The sequence below is a fragment of the Strigops habroptila genome, chromosome 9 (assembly GCF_004027225.2).
Source record: "Strigops habroptila isolate Jane chromosome 9, bStrHab1.2.pri, whole genome shotgun sequence".
NCBI classification, from domain to species: domain Eukaryota; kingdom Metazoa; phylum Chordata; class Aves; order Psittaciformes; family Psittacidae; genus Strigops; species Strigops habroptila.
The window spans coordinates 26,843,546-26,860,983 of NC_044285.2; the positions used below are offsets into that span (position 1 = coordinate 26,843,546).

At 35.1% G+C, this 17,438-nt stretch overlaps 1 protein-coding gene across 9 annotated transcripts in view; it reads left to right on the plus strand.

The window, feature by feature from the left end:
- The window catches only part of RPS6KA6 (ribosomal protein S6 kinase A6), a 42,824-nt gene that overhangs the window by 19,589 nt on the left and 5,797 nt on the right, over window positions 1–17,438 (plus strand). For 6 of the 9 annotated variants that reach the window (XM_030497170.1, XM_030497174.1, XM_030497179.1 and 3 more), the window contains 15 exons: window positions 2,511–2,617; window positions 2,881–2,918; window positions 4,550–4,692; window positions 5,502–5,572; window positions 6,813–6,901; window positions 7,357–7,421; window positions 9,367–9,469; window positions 10,795–10,919; window positions 11,218–11,343; window positions 11,934–12,023; window positions 12,684–12,842; window positions 13,285–13,446; window positions 13,846–13,922; window positions 15,003–15,120; window positions 16,774–16,914. In XM_030497170.1, the coding sequence (XP_030353030.1) occupies window positions 2,511–2,617; window positions 2,881–2,918; window positions 4,550–4,692; window positions 5,502–5,572; window positions 6,813–6,901; window positions 7,357–7,421; window positions 9,367–9,469; window positions 10,795–10,919; window positions 11,218–11,343; window positions 11,934–12,023; window positions 12,684–12,842; window positions 13,285–13,446; window positions 13,846–13,922; window positions 15,003–15,120; window positions 16,774–16,914 (1,614 nt within the window). The remainder of the gene's footprint in view (window positions 1–2,510; window positions 2,618–2,880; window positions 2,919–4,549; window positions 4,693–5,501; window positions 5,573–6,812; window positions 6,902–7,356; window positions 7,422–9,366; window positions 9,470–10,794; window positions 10,920–11,217; window positions 11,344–11,933; window positions 12,024–12,683; window positions 12,843–13,284; window positions 13,447–13,845; window positions 13,923–15,002; window positions 15,121–16,773; window positions 16,915–17,438) is intronic. The other 3 variants (XM_030497171.1, XM_030497175.1, XM_030497176.1) reach the window with 3 other exon arrangements.

Sequence of the window (17,438 nt, forward strand, 5' to 3'; positions counted from 1 at the left end):
AGGGAATAGGATGCAGCCTGGTTTTTATTGTGGGTTTGGTTTTTTTGTTGGGTTTTTTTTTTTTTTTTAAGACATTTGTCATCAAATATTTGTTATGTGCTACCTTAAGTATCATGAACATGTTTGTGAGACTTTTCTTTCTGCAAACCTTCCAAAGCTTTCATAAAAGATCTGAATTTTTAATGGCAATTTCTCAACAACTTCTCAGTAAGAGAGCTTTTTGGTGTTTTCACCCATGTAAATACATTTATATTGCTAATACATAGGGAAAACCACTTTCTTAAATGGGAAAATGGGGTATGTGACTGATCCTTCGTGACACGAAGGAGGTAGTTGTATCGCCAGTATGCAAGACCATGCACTATTTTTTTCTCTCAATATATTTTTTGTAAAAACAAAGCTTTACTTTAGGAACAGGCAAAAGAGAAAGAAGAATTTAAAGAGGGGATTGTTCTCCTTTGTATAAAAAGCCGACCTTGGTAAAACAGTGATTATGTCTAAGAATTGAGCTCAGAATTGATTAACAAGGCTAAAATGGAGGTCAGAAGGCTTAAACAAGCCAACTGACTTGTAAAGAGTTATTGGAACAGTATGTAGGAAAGAGGTCAAACTCTGCTTTGATATGTCTAATTATAGAAGAAATTCTGGTGTAGCAGGAAGGACTTTAGCACTAACACAGCTGGGATTACTGAGTTTGCAATATTCTTAAATAAGGGATGCAAGTCTATCTGTAATAATACTAGCTAGGTGGTTGAAAGTTGTATTTATTCCCTTTGGGAATAAAGTAATAATTATCAAGTTTTATTATAGTTAAACCTCTAATTGTTTTTGGAAAACTTCAGTTATTTTCTTTTAAATATTTACTGTGTATATAGATAAGAAAAAAAAATCGGGGCTTTTTATTTTCTGATGGGAAGATAAAGTATTTTCAAAAGTACGTGGTAAAACAAAGACGGGGACAATATCCGTGAGGGTAAATTCCCCATGGCATCTCATAGTTGCCACACAAGGATTATTTTAAATTAATTGGGTTTAGTATGAGGTTATTAAAACATTTCTGTTGGTGTTTAAATTCTAATGTGTGTATGAGAGTTTCAGCTGTGGAGGTGAAATGAGTATTTAATGAAGTTTTCATTGGTAACATTTAATGAAGTTTTCATTGGTAACATTTAATGAAGTTTTCATTGGTAACATTTAATGAAGTTTTCATTGTTAACATTTAATGAAGTTTTCATTGTTAACATTTAATGAAGTTTTCATTGGTAACATTTAATGAAGTTTTCATTGGTAACATTTAATGAAGTTTTCATTGGTAACATTTAATGAAGTTTTCATTGGTAACATTTAATGAAGTTGACTTGCATCATGTTTAATTTGACACAGAAAGCAGTTTTAAATGAAATTATTAGTGGGAGACTGTAAACTATCGGTTAGCATCATCATATTCTGAGATTTGCATTTTGACTACTCCAAGGATTAGTGATAGCCAAGGTTTCTTCTGGATATAGATAAAAACCAGTATCAATATTGGTCTGTAAAAAATCAGGGTGAAACAGTATAGCGTAACAGTTTTATTGTTCACAGAACGTTAATACCTATCATTACGGAAATAAGGAGTATTTCTGTTGCCAGTAGAGCAGATTACTTATGTGCAATTCAAAGTACAGATTAGCATACTGCTAAATTGGTAATACCAGTTACCTTAATTTAAGTGGTGTTAGCTATCTACTGTGCAGTTTAGATGGCTGTTCTCCTTATTCCTGGTGTTTTCAAGAAACAAGAGAATAGTTCACTTTAACCTGAAATTTAGTTCCAGTAATTTAAAGATTACTGGCTTCTCCAGTAATTTGTAGAACGCGACAAGAGTCAAAGCAGGTACAATTCTTGTATATGAGATGAGAAGCAACCTGTTGAATGTGGAGGATAGAAATGCATCACTCAGATGCTCTGTATGCAATGTCAGTCAGTTTTTCAGTATCTCACTGGAGTTCTTCAAATTTCTCTTCCTCAAAAGAGCAGGGTAGGTTCTTCAACTCCCACTGCAGGTTTTCACGTAATTGTTGTTTTCACCAGTTCTATTTTTTGTACTTTTAAAAAAAATTTCTACTTTTTCTACATATTGTTAATGTGAATTCGGAGACTGTCACTCAATACAGCAGTCATATACTAAATTTTACAATGCAGTGGAAAACAGTCTGTATAGGATTGTGGCAGAAGGAGTGCTGGTGGTCAGTAACACCAAGTGTAACATTTATTACCTTCAAAGTTAGCTAATGCTCTGCAGTAATGCTCTGATGTTGTTGTTTAAGTATTGCAGGTAGTTCTATTGTATACTTGATGATTAGCCTGTATTAGTATATAATTTCTGTTAGGTGAATTAATGAATTATGAGCTCATAAAGTACTTCTAAAACTTATTTGAAATTTAGGCAGACAAGACTATTTTTTTTAGATTGCAGTTTTAAAAACTGAAGACAAGATCAGAAGGTAAATCTATACAGTTCTTATTAGGTTATGTTTACAGAGGAAGATGTGAAATTCTACCTCGCAGAACTGGCCCTTGCTTTGGATCACCTTCACAGCTTGGGAATTGTATACAGGGACCTGAAGCCAGAAAAGTAAAGTAAAATGTATTTTACCACTATTACATGTATTTTGCTTGTTGCTTTGCATTTTCCACTATAGTGATGTAAAGAATTACAAATATTATTGTTAGACTATGTAAACGTAAAAAATATACCTGTGATTTTAATGATATAATATTGGTTTATTAAATTAATAACAGCAGTTGGAGATCAAAATTGTTAACTTTTATATTTTAAATGTTATATGTAAACATTCCTCTTTATGTGTATTGGTGAATGTGAATTTTAATTTTCAGCATTTTGCTTGATGAAGCAGGACATATCAAGTTAACAGGTAGGTAACACTTATTAGTATAGCACTTTCTAAACATATTCCTGTATAAGCTTTTAGTTACAAGCCTAAGACATGTATGGTGATGGCTGGATTATGTGTGAGCCAGTATTTAGCTGTTTTGAAATTGTTTTATTAGACAGACTTCTTAAATCTGTATCCCTTCTCTCATTTTTTTAATGTATATAAGTACTTTTATTGAAGTATTTTAGATCACCAGAGACTGTATCATATCGTTTTCAGATCCTGATGTCCATGTAGGTTCCACTGAAGTTAGTTTTGAGTTGGCTAATATTTGTTAGCAGCAATATTGCTAACTGCATATCCTAATTGCTGTGTTTTAAAATTTAAGAAAAGTAGTTGCAAATACAAAACCAGACATTGAATGTGTTTTTTAAGGGAGCTTTAGTTCAGGTGGTGGTATGCTAGTAACTCAAACTATCCACTGTTCCAGTTAGAAAGTGAGCTGTATCAAGATTTACTATGAAATGCCTTTTAACAGAAGATCAACAAGTGGTAGAGCCAGGCTAAAGTTGTTGACTGAGACTTTTAAAAGGGAGCAAAGGTGCTTTTGGTGTAAAAGTATTTTAGTGCATAGTAAGACTTCTGAAATATTACTTCTTTTTTTGCCTTTCTGGATTATTACTTTGAAATGCATATAAAATTGCAGAACAGTGTTCTACAAGGAACAATTAAAATACATATATTATAGGAAATTATAAATACACAAGACTATTTAGAATTCAAATTACTATGAATTTCTGCAAGCTTTAAATTATACTTAAGGTTATACTTTTGTATTATATTTCGTTATATATTTTGATCTACAGATATTGCCTATTAGATTCCAAGAGAAAATGAAGCTTTTTAAACTCTCAAAAACTTGATGGAATAATGGTGATGGAAACCATGTTTATAAAGTGCATAATTTTTAAAATTCTCCATTATATATTTAAATTCAATTCAATCCTAAAATTCTCACTTCCTTCTGAAACTGGAAAGAATAATTTATGGGATTATTGATTAGCAATCATTTCCCCTTTGAAAAATGGGACTCTTGAGAGCTGGGCAAATATCAAGGACTTGTATATTCAGTGGCTTTGTTCAAACTAAGGAAGAAAAAGGATTCTGGGAGTGAAGTGAGCAGATACACAAGACTCTACTGAACTTGAGTCAGGTTGCAGAACTATGTTGTCTTATATAACAATATTTTTAGTCTGATTTTATTTATTCATCATTCAGTAATACTAGACCATGCAGACGAAGTTCTCTTTGAAACTGATTTTTGCTTCTATCCAATTTTTTATGTGAATAAAGCAGGCAGTAAACAGAGATGAGAACTTTTGATTATATTAAGTCTCTAAACATGTAATATTTCAAGTATTTTGAATAGTAATATTGATGGCTAATCAATTTAATGGGACTTATAGAATGGTATGTAGTAAACTGGTTGTGTGCAGTATCTCTAGATATCTGCAGTTTCTTGTTTCATGAAGAGCCAGGATAATGACACAGTATTCCTAAAAGCAAGCAAACAAAAGTTGTCAACACTTTGATTTTGAAATACCATGTACAGTGTTGTGTTTTTTCTAAAGTTCTTTACTGGCTATATTCTTGTAATGCTGTTGTTGTAGACTTTGGACTCAGCAAAGAATCAGTAGATCAAGAGAAGAAGGCCTATTCTTTCTGTGGTACTGTAGAATACATGGCACCTGAAGTAGTAAACAGGCGAGGGCACAACCAGAGTGCTGACTGGTGGTCCTTTGGTGTTCTCATGGTACTGTATGCTTCGTTGCTTACCTTTCTTAAGGTCACAAATACATTGCATATGTCTAAATGAATGTGAAATAATGTCGTTAGAATAAGCTTGTCCAGATCTAATTACTAATGCTTGGGTAAGGGGAAGAGATAATAACTGGATTTTAACTGAAATAGTAACTAATTTGAATAAAATTTACATTTTACCTGCTTAGCCCTGTAAGGAGTACTTACCAGGAACCAAAACAATCACATGTGTAGTCCGTAGGTAGTTTATAACAGTTGTGGTCAGTGTGAAACTTCGGTTTGTATATTTATTTCAGATATTACTTGATAGTTAAAGGGAAAAAAAAAACCTGAAGACTTAATTTGGTGGAATATTAATCGCATTTTTGTAAGAGTAAGCATGTTGAATGAATACTGGAGTATAGCAGTGAAATAAGCCAGTAACCGCTAGCACACCTTTGCTATGATGTGTTAGAGCATCAGGCTGAATTATGCACATTGAAATTAAAAGTACTGTTTTAGAATTTATTCTTCTTGCTGCTTTCAGAGTATGGCAACGTCTAAGACTCGGTTATGGAAGAGGTTTTATTACTTAAAGTAGTTTATGTAAAATATTCGTGCATCATCATTATGTCTCCCTTGCTGCTATTGTTATGTAATCTGCCAATGACAACCAAATTTTAGATTTCTGAACTTTTTAGAGAATCTTTTAAAAGCTTAAGCCAGTATGTCTGATGTAGAGATAGGGGAGAGTACAGTACTTAACGCTTTGAGCAGTTGGGGGAAGAAGTGTTGATTTAGATTAACATTTGTTCTTTTCAGTTTGAAATGCTTACTGGTACACTACCATTTCAAGGTAAAGATCGAAATGAAACTATGAATATGATACTCAAGTAAGTATATCTTCTTACTTTTTGGAAAGTCAGAAAATGTCATTTAAATACGTTTTAACAGCTTGTTATAGCTCCTTGTGCTTGAAGAGTTTTAAGCTAGAACAGGAATAAAAAGCCAACCCCCCCCCCCCCAAAAGATTTAGATCCCAGACCTCACAAATACCATAAATTATCTACAGGAATTTAAGTCTTAGGGATTAACTTGCATTTTCATTATAGGTGTATAATAAAGATAAAAACAGTACAGCGCATTAGACCAGCATTATTTACCACTCATGATGTTGTTAGACTGTTACAGCATCCCTTATTTTGTAAGCAGTAGTTAATCAGGTGTTGCTTTGTGTACATAGATACGGAGAGTGCACTTACATGCTCACATGTTTCATATTAAATTACCTCAGTTACACCAGAAGCTGTCTAACAAGACAGACTGGGTAAACTGGTAATTAATAACTGAAGTTGTTGGGCAAATATGTTCTCGTCTTTATTTGTGCTTAGCTAACAAAGAATTTTCTTTTGACCACAAGTAGAGCCTTGGGCCTTTTAAGGGGGTGATAGTCAGGGAAGGGGATAAGAGAGAAGCTTTGTTCTTACCAACATACAGCAGTTTGAACTTACCCCAAATATGAGTTTATAGTGATATTACCTGTGAAAGCGGATGGATTAGATCAGTAGCCTCACTTGGAGCTTGAAGTGATACTACAGTTCTGCAGAAGAATTTCTTGCCTTAGCATAATTGTTTTTCATAAAATAACCTTGGTGAAGTCAGTAAGCTTTTTATGTGATGACTTAATGAGGCCTCTACTTCTTGAGGCTTTTGCTTCAAGAGGAATATTAGTAATCACTTCAGGGGCAAGTAATTTGGGATTTGGTGAGTCTCTTCTGGCACTGATTCTGGTGGAGGTATTTGGGTGATAATTCCTGGTGACATGAAGATGTCTTTGAAAATACTTATGTATTCCTGAGAATTGTTTTATTCTGTTTTAGCATAAAGCTTGTTTTGGGGGCTTGGCTGTGGTTTGGGATGTCTTTTTGTTTGGGTTTGTTTTGGGCTTTTGTTTAGGTTTGGGTTTGTTGTTTTTATGTAGTGTGAAACTGAAAAGCTAATGATTTAAATCTGTACGCTCTATGAGACTTCAGAATAGATCCTTATACATCAAATTGTGCAATGAATTCTATGTAGACAGTTTTTGGCAAGATGCATTTCTTCTTCTTACTTGATCTCTTGTTTTCCTTTTAGAGCAAAACTTGGAATGCCTCAGTTCCTCAGCCCTGAAGCACAAAGTCTTCTGAGGATGTTGTTTAAAAGGAACCCATCAAATAGATTAGGTTGGTTCATTTATTTGGTTCTTGGAAATAAAAGTAGGTGGGTTGAGTTGATTATTTAAAGAAAGTAGTTGCTAGAGACTCTCGAGCTCTAGATGGTCAGTAACATTTAGGTCGAGCTACCATTTCTTGTTAGTTTGGATTGTGACTTCCTGGGGTTGGCTAATAAACGATTACTTTCTTGGACCGGTGACTGTAGCAGTGACCCACGGCTTTGACAGTGCCAGAGCAAAGAATATTGGCTCTGTATTATGGGCTTCTTGTAATCCGTTTGCCTCCCTGATGAGGTGTGTGCTTCTTAATTGAGTATTTTACGTCCGTGAAATATTTCTGTATTTATAATTCCCTCAAATAACCATATCTGTGCAAAGTTCTTAGAAATTAACTAATTTTTTCAGTGCAATCTTCTTCAAAGCTTTACCCAGAAGTGTTTTAAATACAGTGTTTTCTTTGCTTAGGAGCTGGTTCAGATGGAGTTGAAGAAATTAAGAGGCATCCTTTTTTTTCTACTGTTGACTGGAATGTAAGTACAAAATTAATCAAATGATGAAGCTGTTTTGATTTTTCTATATGTCATACCATTAGAAGTACTTGCATCTGAATAAGGCACAGTAAACACTGCAGTACTGCTGACTGTTACATTCTGGCTTCTACTGTAATCTTACTTGGCATGTGGAGCTGTAGTATTTATGGTATAGAGAGTAGTAATTATAAGTTGTGCATTTACTTTTAAATAATGAAGAGTTGCAGTGATCTAAAGCTTAAATTGTCTGTTAGAACACTCTAGTTGGGAGAGGATGCTTGTGTTCCCTGTGTGCAGGAATCCTTCTCTTCAGTAAGTGTCTGTCAAGTGCTTCCATGCAGGGCACAAAAATTCATTATAACTGTAATTCTCTTTGACTTCTCTCTAGTTAGCCACAGCACATCCTGATTTTATCAGTCATACTGTGTTCACAGTTCAAGTATTGACTGAGATGATCAGGAGTCTGTACAAGTTCATGACTGCTTGCTTAAATTTTTAACAAGCACCTTAAAGCTTTTCCTCTGCACATGTCTAATCTTTTGAGATGTGTTCCCAGAAACTTTCTCAAAGCCAGAATGTTCTATATCAAATAAACTCACTCTGAAAACACTCCTTTGCTATAATGCCTACAAAAGGATAGAGACAGGACTACCTGCAGTGCTAGCCAATACTGTGCTCGGCTGTTTCTTTAAAGCCTGTTGTTGTGATCCTTCTCTTTATCTCCTGTATTTACTTCTGAGAAGGTGGTTTTCTAGCTGTGTTTATGCAGTATCTACCATAGAGTCCCGATTAGCAAGTAGAGTTTTCAGTAACAGCTAAACTTTTATGTTAGAACACTTCATAAATTCTCTAAGTTCTGTAAAAAGGGACTGATGTTGAAATAAGTATAAGTGAGGAAGTTTGAAAGATCTGCGTGGGTTTTTCTTTCTTTTTTTAATATGACAGTGCTTTGTATTTATTTCACTATGGTGTTGATGACCACCCCTGTATTTTATCTCATTATTTCTTTGGATGAATTCAGGTCCCTCTTCCTTGGTTGTGTGTTTTCTGTGACTTTTTCTTTTCTTTTCTTTTTTTTTTTTTTAATTGAAATATGTTGCATGTTTTTGTGCAGGAAGATTAAATGAGAAGAACTGCAAAAAAAATAGGTCTGAAAGGATGAGAGAAATGCCAAGAAAATTTTCCCAGAACTTCATGAACTTTGCATAGGGCTGCAACATCGCTTGACATGAAATTTTCTCTTCCTTAACTGCAAATTTGAGATCAGTTGGGCAATGCATTTTTCTAAAGCATGTTGAGTAAAGTAGGAAAAAAAGGAGGAGCTATTGTTCTTCCCCCTGATTCAGTATACTAAATCAGGAAAAAAGTGGAATAGAGCTTTGAGAATTGGCTGTTCCTTGCCGTTGCAGGGGGTCTCACAAGTGACATGCCTGTCACTTATGAGAAGTCTTTGTCTGGGACCCACAATAGCAAGGTGAAGACTGTATTCCATGTCTTCCCTTTGGGGTGGGTTTTTCAGGGCTCTGACAAAAGAGCAGTGAACCAGGTCTGAGATGATGGCAGAAGGTAAGATGTGCTATGGCTGTTCCATGTTTTTCTGAATAAGCCATAGATGAACTAGTGATAAGTAGCAGCCTGTTGGAGTTGTAAAAGTACTGATCTGGTAGATGAGGCACATTCAGAAGAATAAGGAAAAAGAGCTGTCTGTTGTTTGACTTGTTTGGTAACATTTGCTGTAGCATTTCAAATCAAAGCTACATGAAAGTAATGCAGTCTTTCCATATATATTTCTGGTTTTCTACTTGCTATATATTATTTACTCTTTCAGAAAACTGTTTTAATTCAATAATAATATTGGAGTTGCTTACCCTTTAGCTTGCAAAATTATAGCACCTGTGGAAGTTTCATTCACTCTTAATTATATGACCTTGTCCTCCTACTTTAGAAACTGTTCAGAAGAGAAATTCAACCTCCATTTAAACCTGCTTCTGGAAAGCCAGAAGATACCTTCTGTTTTGATCCAGAATTCACAGCAAAAACACCAAAAGGTAATTGTGCATGGTTATAAGTTGGTGAGATTTGTGGGACAAGAGGGGTCAAATTAGTGTTACAACAACAAACAAAAAAGAGACAAAGTTAAAAGGAAAGGGTGTAACAAGTTTCCTGTACTTTGAAGGCGTATGTTCTCCTTGGCAGTTTCTATTCTTTGAAATATTTTGCTAAACTTTTACATTCCTTTTTTTTTTTTACTTGTTGGTGAATCAGCCATAACTTAGAAACCATAATTCAGATGTTAAACCAGACAAGCAGTGTTTGTGGGGGAAAGCATTTGATACTAAAAGTAAACTAAATTTGATTGCAGCAGTGATTATTTTAGGGTCAGCATTCCACTGAAAATTACTTGCTTTAACTTTCTTAAGCCTATTGCTTACTATAATTATTCAAATTAGATCTTAGAACTAGCATTATAATACGTTTTCATTGAACTGTTCCCTTTACTACCCATGCTGAATTTGACTTTACTCCTTAGAAAACAGTGACGCAAAGGTAAAGAACTCTGGGGAAGATGTAGAGTGGACTGGGTACCTGCATGACTAGATCAGTTGAAAAGACATCTCCAATACTTGCAAGAAGCTTAGGAGAATTTATCTTTAAAATATCCCTTAAGTTATTGAACCACAAAAATTTCCAAGTAACTGAACTTGGAAACTAAGGCAGCAAGTGCAAACACTGCTTAGTATGCTTCAGGTTTCACTTCAGGTTTTCTTTTGTGAGTTTGTTTTCCTTACTGCTGTGTCTAACTTTTAAAACCACTTGTAATGTTTGTTTGGAGAATGTCTATGGTTCTAATAGGCTACACAGAACTACCAAGCTGTGCTTACTGTGAAATTTCAGTGGATTCAGAAGTACATATAATCTGAGGAAAACTTGGTTCTAATTATTCAGTAGTATTACTAATTGCATATCTTGTATTGCCTCACTTCTGACTTGCCAGCAGCACATAACGCCACTGAAGTAGGAAAATCTGTGGGCGCTCTTTGCTATGCAGTCCTTGATCATAAGACTGTGATCTTTATTTCTTTCTCATAAGTAGTAGTGTTTTTCAAGAAACTTTTTCCTAAAAACATGTATTCAGACATTTGTTCTTGCAGTATCTTGCAGTTTTAGATAAAACCAAGGAGAATACTTGCTTTGTGTTTGCTGTTGAAATACAGTAAGACAGATAAGTAGCTATAAGTCTTATTCGCCATCTGGTGTTACTCTTGTTTGCTCCCCTTACCTCAAAATGTTTGTTTTAACATACCTCTCCTAAATGTTTAAAAAACAACCTTGCTGGGATTTAGCCATGCTAATAAAATGTGTATGCCACTAGATTCTCCAGGAGTCCCACCTAGTGCGAATGCACATCAGCTCTTCAAAGGATTTAGTTTTGTGGCAACTACTACTGTAGAAGATCATAAAATATCACCACTCGCCAATATACTGCCGATAGTACAGGTATGTCCTGGCTTCATTTTTTGGGAAACTTTTTTGACATGCCAAAAATGAATATTTAGTGTTTACAGTATGTTGGGTTTGGTTGGTTTTTTTGTTGTGGAGACTTATATAATTTGCATTGTTAAAATCCTTCCATGGGGTATTTCTAAATTTTAGATGGAGTTGCTGTTTTTCTGGAGGCAGAATTCATAAGAGAAAGCATGGACAACCAGGAAAAACTTTTGCTGTTGGAAACAGTATTATGGCAAAGAGCATCTTGTTCTTTTAGATGACAGATTGTATGTGTTTGTTTGTTAAGCAGCTTCATGGAAACAGCGCACAATTTACTGATGTATACGAACTGAAGGAAGATATTGGTGTTGGTTCCTACTCTGTTTGCAAGCGATGTATACACATAGCTACGAATATGGAGTTTGCTGTGAAGGTACTTTAAATTTCATTGTGACAGTTCTGAAACTATAGTGTAGTAGTTTTGTAAATTTAAATGCCTGAATTTTCCAGGTAGGGGAGATGTTTAGATAGTGAGAGAAGTGAAAAATGGTGTTTGCTTCATTAGTTGAATTTTATATTGGCTTCTTTAGCTGCTCTTTTTGTGGGTAAAGTTTTGAAGAAACTTTGCTGGTTTTGGAGAAAATTGCAAAGAAAGCTTTGCAATTACAGTCTTGAAGCCTGAAAATGCTGTGTGATAACACGTGAAATAAAATAAAATCCACAAGGGTGGAACTGGGTTTCAGGGAATTTAGTGATGCTTCAGACAGTCCATTGCATTTCCTTGTCCATTGAGCAGAATAGACTGCATTAATGACAAAATTTTAATTGGTAGTAAGGATAGAGCAAGAAATGAACAAACAGTGGGATGTGAAGATGGAAGATTAATTAATTCAGATTAGTAAGAAGTAATGAACTCTAGAAATATTTTTTTTTCTGTGGTTGAAGTGAGAATAAAAATTTTGAAGTCTGTATTTAATAGACTTTATTTAGCCAAATTGTTTTTCCTGTTGCTATATTTTGCAGATAATTGATAAAAGTAAGAGGGATCCCTCAGAGGAAATCGAGATTCTCATGCGTTATGGACAACATCCAAATATTATTACTTTAAAGGATGTATGTACCTCTCTTTCTCTGCTATCTCTTATTACACAGCAATCAATAAATAAATATAGATGCAGGAAGCTTATTGGGATTCATTAAACTTCTTTTACATAGTAAAATATATTGGAAGAGCAGTACATACAGTAAAGTGCTGAGTATTTCAAAATGTGCTATTTTCCTGATACTAATTCTTTTCTAAAGGCTGTTTAATGAACTTGAAGTGAGAAATGATGTATTTCCTTTTGTTTCAAATGAATAGCTAATGTATTGGCAATGTGAATCTGAAAAAGCAGCTGCATGTTGTCCTTACATGCAAAGTGCTGGCAGCTATAAGTTGTCTGTGGAGGGGAAAAGCAACAGGGAGCAGTAGGGCTACTCTCCTCTTACAGCAGAAGCTCCTAGACTGAAAAACTTGATTCATGAATTAACAATTGATTACCTCAGTGTCTCATAGAATGACACATAAGCTGTCCTATACTTCATGCTTTGAGACTCCTTTCATTGCAGAATTAAATTTGACAGTCCCTGCTGTTTGTGCTTTATGTTCATATGTGAAGAGGTGAACAATCTAGTCTGTAACTTTCATTTATCAGGATGTATAATTATAGATGATCTTTTTGAAGAGAGATGTCTGTATTTATATGTGTATGCACTTGTTACACTTGTCATCAGGTGTATGATGATGGTAGATTCATATACCTTGTCACGGAGTTGATGAAAGGAGGAGAACTGCTTGATCGAATTCTCAGACAGAAGTTCTTCTCGGAACGAGAGGCTAGTGCTGTATTATACACTATAACCAAGACTGTGGACTACCTGCACTGCCAAGGAGTGAGTGATTTCCTCCATGACATAGCTTCTTTCTCATTTCTTAGAATTAATGAATGCCTTTAGTTATGTGCTTTGGTTGGCTTGTTTTTATGGCAGAAGGGAAGAGGTTTTCTGAGTATTTTATGACAAAGGTGAATAATATAAACAACTCATCCTGTTATTCTGGCAAGCCCATAAGACTCTAATTGTACAGTTTATGAAATAGCAGATATTTGTTCTCTTAGGCTTATTAGCAAGTGGTTATGTTCTAGTTGCATTATGAGCCAGTAGGCTTTGTTATTACATTCCTTGAACTAGAATTTATTGTTACTTGAAAGTTACATAGTTGTGTAGAACTGTTAATAAATATATTAATCTAGAGAATAGTTTTTTCTAATGTAAGCTATGTACAAACATGCATGCAAATTCTAAGTGATGGATTTTAAAATTTCTTTGTTCGAAGGTAGTGCATCGAGACCTTAAACCTAGTAATATTTTATATACGGATGATTCAAATAATGCTGATTCTATCAGGATTTGTGATTTTGGATTTGCAAAACAACTCCGAGGAGAAAATGGACTACTTTTAACTCCATGCTACACTGCAAACTTTGTGGCACCAGAGGTATCTTAAGCTGATGTGTGTGTTCTCAGTGCTGTTTTTGATGCATCAAGTACTTAAGCATTTTAGCAGTGGTTTAAAAAAAAAAAAAAACTCTGCTGGTTTTCCTTAAATAGAATTATACATACTTATAAACACTGGTGCATATGTTTATAATAAACCTGCTTTAAAAATAGCAGAATCCACCCTTAAAAACGAGATGTAAGCCTCTTGAGAATCTTCAGAAATGATGTTCTGGGAACAAGAAGTACTGTTGGTAGCTTCTGTACCCTGTATATCAAAAAATAATCAAACCTCTGAAATTATCCTGGGATTGACTCGCCCTTCCTTAGGCAGTGCAATGGTACTGGTTTGGGGTGTTTTTTTAATACTGAGAAGTCTTTAACATTTTTTGTTTTATAGGTTCTCATGAGACAGGGATATGATGCTGCCTGTGACATATGGAGCTTGGGTGTTCTTCTTTACACAATGTTGGCAGGGTGAGAAATACTTCTTAGCTTTTCTGTTTACCTAAAATCCCAGCATGCCACGTGAATCCATGTTTTCGTTAAAATGGTAAGATGCTACCTGATTGATTTTTGAATGCAGAATGTCAAAGATGCTGAAGTGGAACAGGAAGCTATAAGTAAATGTGTACATAAACTAGGCTTATCTTACAGGTAGGTTCAAGGTTTCTCTTCTATAGTGCATGACTGAGATGCCAAAGTCTGTCCCAGTTTCCAGGAGAGAACTTGGTCTGTAGAAGTATGTGGTGTTTTCTTTCTCCTTCTGCCGCTTGTCTTCCCCACCCTAGCACCCTTGTAGTCCACCTTGTTTTATCTCCTGTCACAGGCTTGAGTCCTGGCCCTTTTGTAGAACACGCTGGCTTGTAACCTCTTAAGTTTTCTAAACCTCTAAACTTCTATTAAGCACTATAAAGCGCTAGTGGCCAAATGTTTTTTGTCTTATAGATAAACTATAAGACAAAATATCTTATAGTTATCTGTTGGAAACTGCTCCTCTTGATAAATTTGTACTTCTTGTAAAAAACACTGCGACCACCACAGTTCTGTCATCAAAACTAAGATTGCTATGATTTAAGTGCCAATATGCAGATACCGGGCAGTATACTGCCTGCACACTTGAGAAACGTCTAAATAAAAGGTGTGGCAGGTCAAAAGTAGGGGGTAGGAATGGTCCAGCATGAATTCCTGTCTTTCCATTTTGTTCCCTTTAAGCACATCAACTAGAAGACTTAAACTAACTGTCTGGGATAGTTCCTAAACTTCTATTGATGGTGCTGTTTCTTCTATGCAGAGCTTTCAAAGTACTGAGATAGAATGCATTACGCTTAATTATTATTAAGCTTTATTATTATCATCGTCATTATTATTATACTTAATTAACCACAATTAAAATAATATAGTTCTGAAGATTAAATGCTAATATAAGAAGTATTTAATAGTATATAGTGTGTTTCTGTTGGCAGACTCATAATGATTCATGAGATTTGACCAGTTTCTTGCAGCTTCTTGCCTATAATAAGGCATTTTGGTTTTGTTTTTTTTTCCTTTCAACAGCTATACTCCATTCGCTAATGGTCCTAATGATACTCCAGAAGAGATCCTGGTACGGATAGGCAGTGGAAAATTTTCCTTAAGTGGAGGCAACTGGGACACAGTTTCAGACGCAGCAAAGGTGTAAATGTGTTTTGTTCTCATATTTTTATATCGTTTGAATGAACATCTACTGAACTTCATAAAACAGACTAGTCTAACACAGTAGTGTGCTATTATTACCTGCAAACTTTATTGTAGTGATGGTAATGTGGTCCAACCTCCTGCTCAAAGCAGGGTCAGCTGTGAGATCTGACCAGGTAGCTCAGTCTGACTGAGCTTTACTCAGTGTGACTTTAGAAACCTCCAAGGGTGGTGGCTGACAGCTTGCCTGGGAAGCCTTTTCCAATGCTTGGCTACCGTCATGAGGAAAGAGCTTCTCCATCCTGCCTGTGTTGCTTTGGATGGCTGCCCTGCCCTTGAACTCCTCAGCTCTTTCCCCACACTTCCAGTTTGGTGTCCCACTGCAAACTTAATGAGTGTGTGCTTTCTTCCTTCCCCAGTCGCTGATTTTGAAGATTTTAAATAAGATAGGTCCCCGTATAGATTTTTTTTTTTCTAATAATCAGTTGGGGTTTTTTTATTATTCCTTGTTTTAATTGAATCAAAGTGAGGTGTTTGTGGATTCCTTAAATGGAAGGATGACTTTTTACAATTATCTGTTAGTTCTAGTAGCTAATTAGTCTTGCATTAATAGGTTAATATTTTAATGCTGAATCCATCAGGTCTTTTGTCTTCGTTAGTACTTCCAGCAATTAAACTAGTACTTTAACAACCAAATATGTATTTGGATATCTTGCCAAAAGCTCTTGATCAGCTTGATTATGCAGCTGTCCCATTTATTTAAAGGCTGCATCTCTCATCAGTTGCTGTATGTATTGTCTGGGTTTGGTGTTGGCATCATCTGTAGGTATCTTAGTCACTAGTGTTACCTTTTATAAAGCTTGGCATTAATATTAAATCTTTTCTCGATCCCTTAGAACTGCGCTGCTTGTTCATTTTGGTAGGAGTGATTCAGAATGCTTATTGGCTGATGCTCCTAGCACAAGTAATTGACTTCAGTATATTGAAGAATGCTTAATGTTTTGTACCTAGCAAAGGGAACATTCTGTCAGCTTGTTCAGATTTTGTTTTCTTTCAAGCTATTCCTGTATCTGTTTTGTGCACTTCCTACCCAGCTCTTCTTTTGACCAACGTTGTAATTAGTAGCTTATTGCTAATGCTTCTAAACAGGCAAATACAAGTGTCCATTTCTGTTGGCTTTACTCTTTATATATAGCTCCTTGAAGGAAAAATTCATTAGTAGTATATCCCCGTGTGTGAATTCAATTGTAATACGAGTCGGCAGACCCCAAATGTGTAGTATAAATGAGAAGTTTGCAAATAATAGTTTTCTTCCATAAAATGTTTGCTAAATTTTAATATTATTTCTAGTCTTTTAAAGATTATATTCATAAGAAACTGAAATATGAAACACAAACAACAGTAAGTTTCTTTACAATAAAGGCTTGTTCTGTTGAACTGTTTAAATAGTACAACACATTGTTTTCAGATTTCTGCAGTGTCAAGGCACAGAATGATCCAATTTATCTGCTGACTTTTGTGTGTGTATGTTTGCATTGTTAATCCCTGCCGCATAGGGTACTCTTTTTTTTATATTGCTGCCTCAATTAATGCTTTAAAGTCTGTATAAGATTATTTTAACTAATATGTGTGGGTTTTCATTTTTATCTAGGACTTGTTATCACATATGCTTCACGTAGATCCACATCAGCGGTATACAGCAGAGCAAGTATTAAAACATTCATGGATAGCCTGTAGAGACCAGTTGCCACATTATCAACTAAACAGGCAAGATGCACCACATCTAGTAAAGGTAAAACAACCTGAAGGCTGACTGTTGCTTGGGCTGGTGGATGCACAATGAATTGGGTTGCTTTTAGAGCTGCAGGCAGAACTCTTTTTTTCCTTTTGTTTCCCTTTTGTTTTCCGTGGTACATAAATACTTAAGTTACATATGTAGACAAATTATGGATAAACACATTTTATTAACCTGTGTATAAAGGAAAAGGTTTTTCTGGGTGTTTTGTTTTCAGAGATTAAGGTAACTTTGGTCATACAGAAACTGATAAAGTTACCTGAGACAGACTGCCGTATGTCTGCTAGCATTCTTATTCAAGAAATCTTTTGGGATTTGTTTCTATGGCTGGCTCATATTGTGCTTTCCTAGCACAACAGTTTTTTCCACTGGTATTTTATCTGTTCTGTCTCAGTGTTTCTGACTTGACACGAAAACATTCTACTGTATGCAGGCAGCTTTTAGGTTGGCTTCATTAGTTTTGTTGGATTCAAAACCAGGGACTTGTGACAGCCAGTCTTAATTGTATTTTCATTAATCAG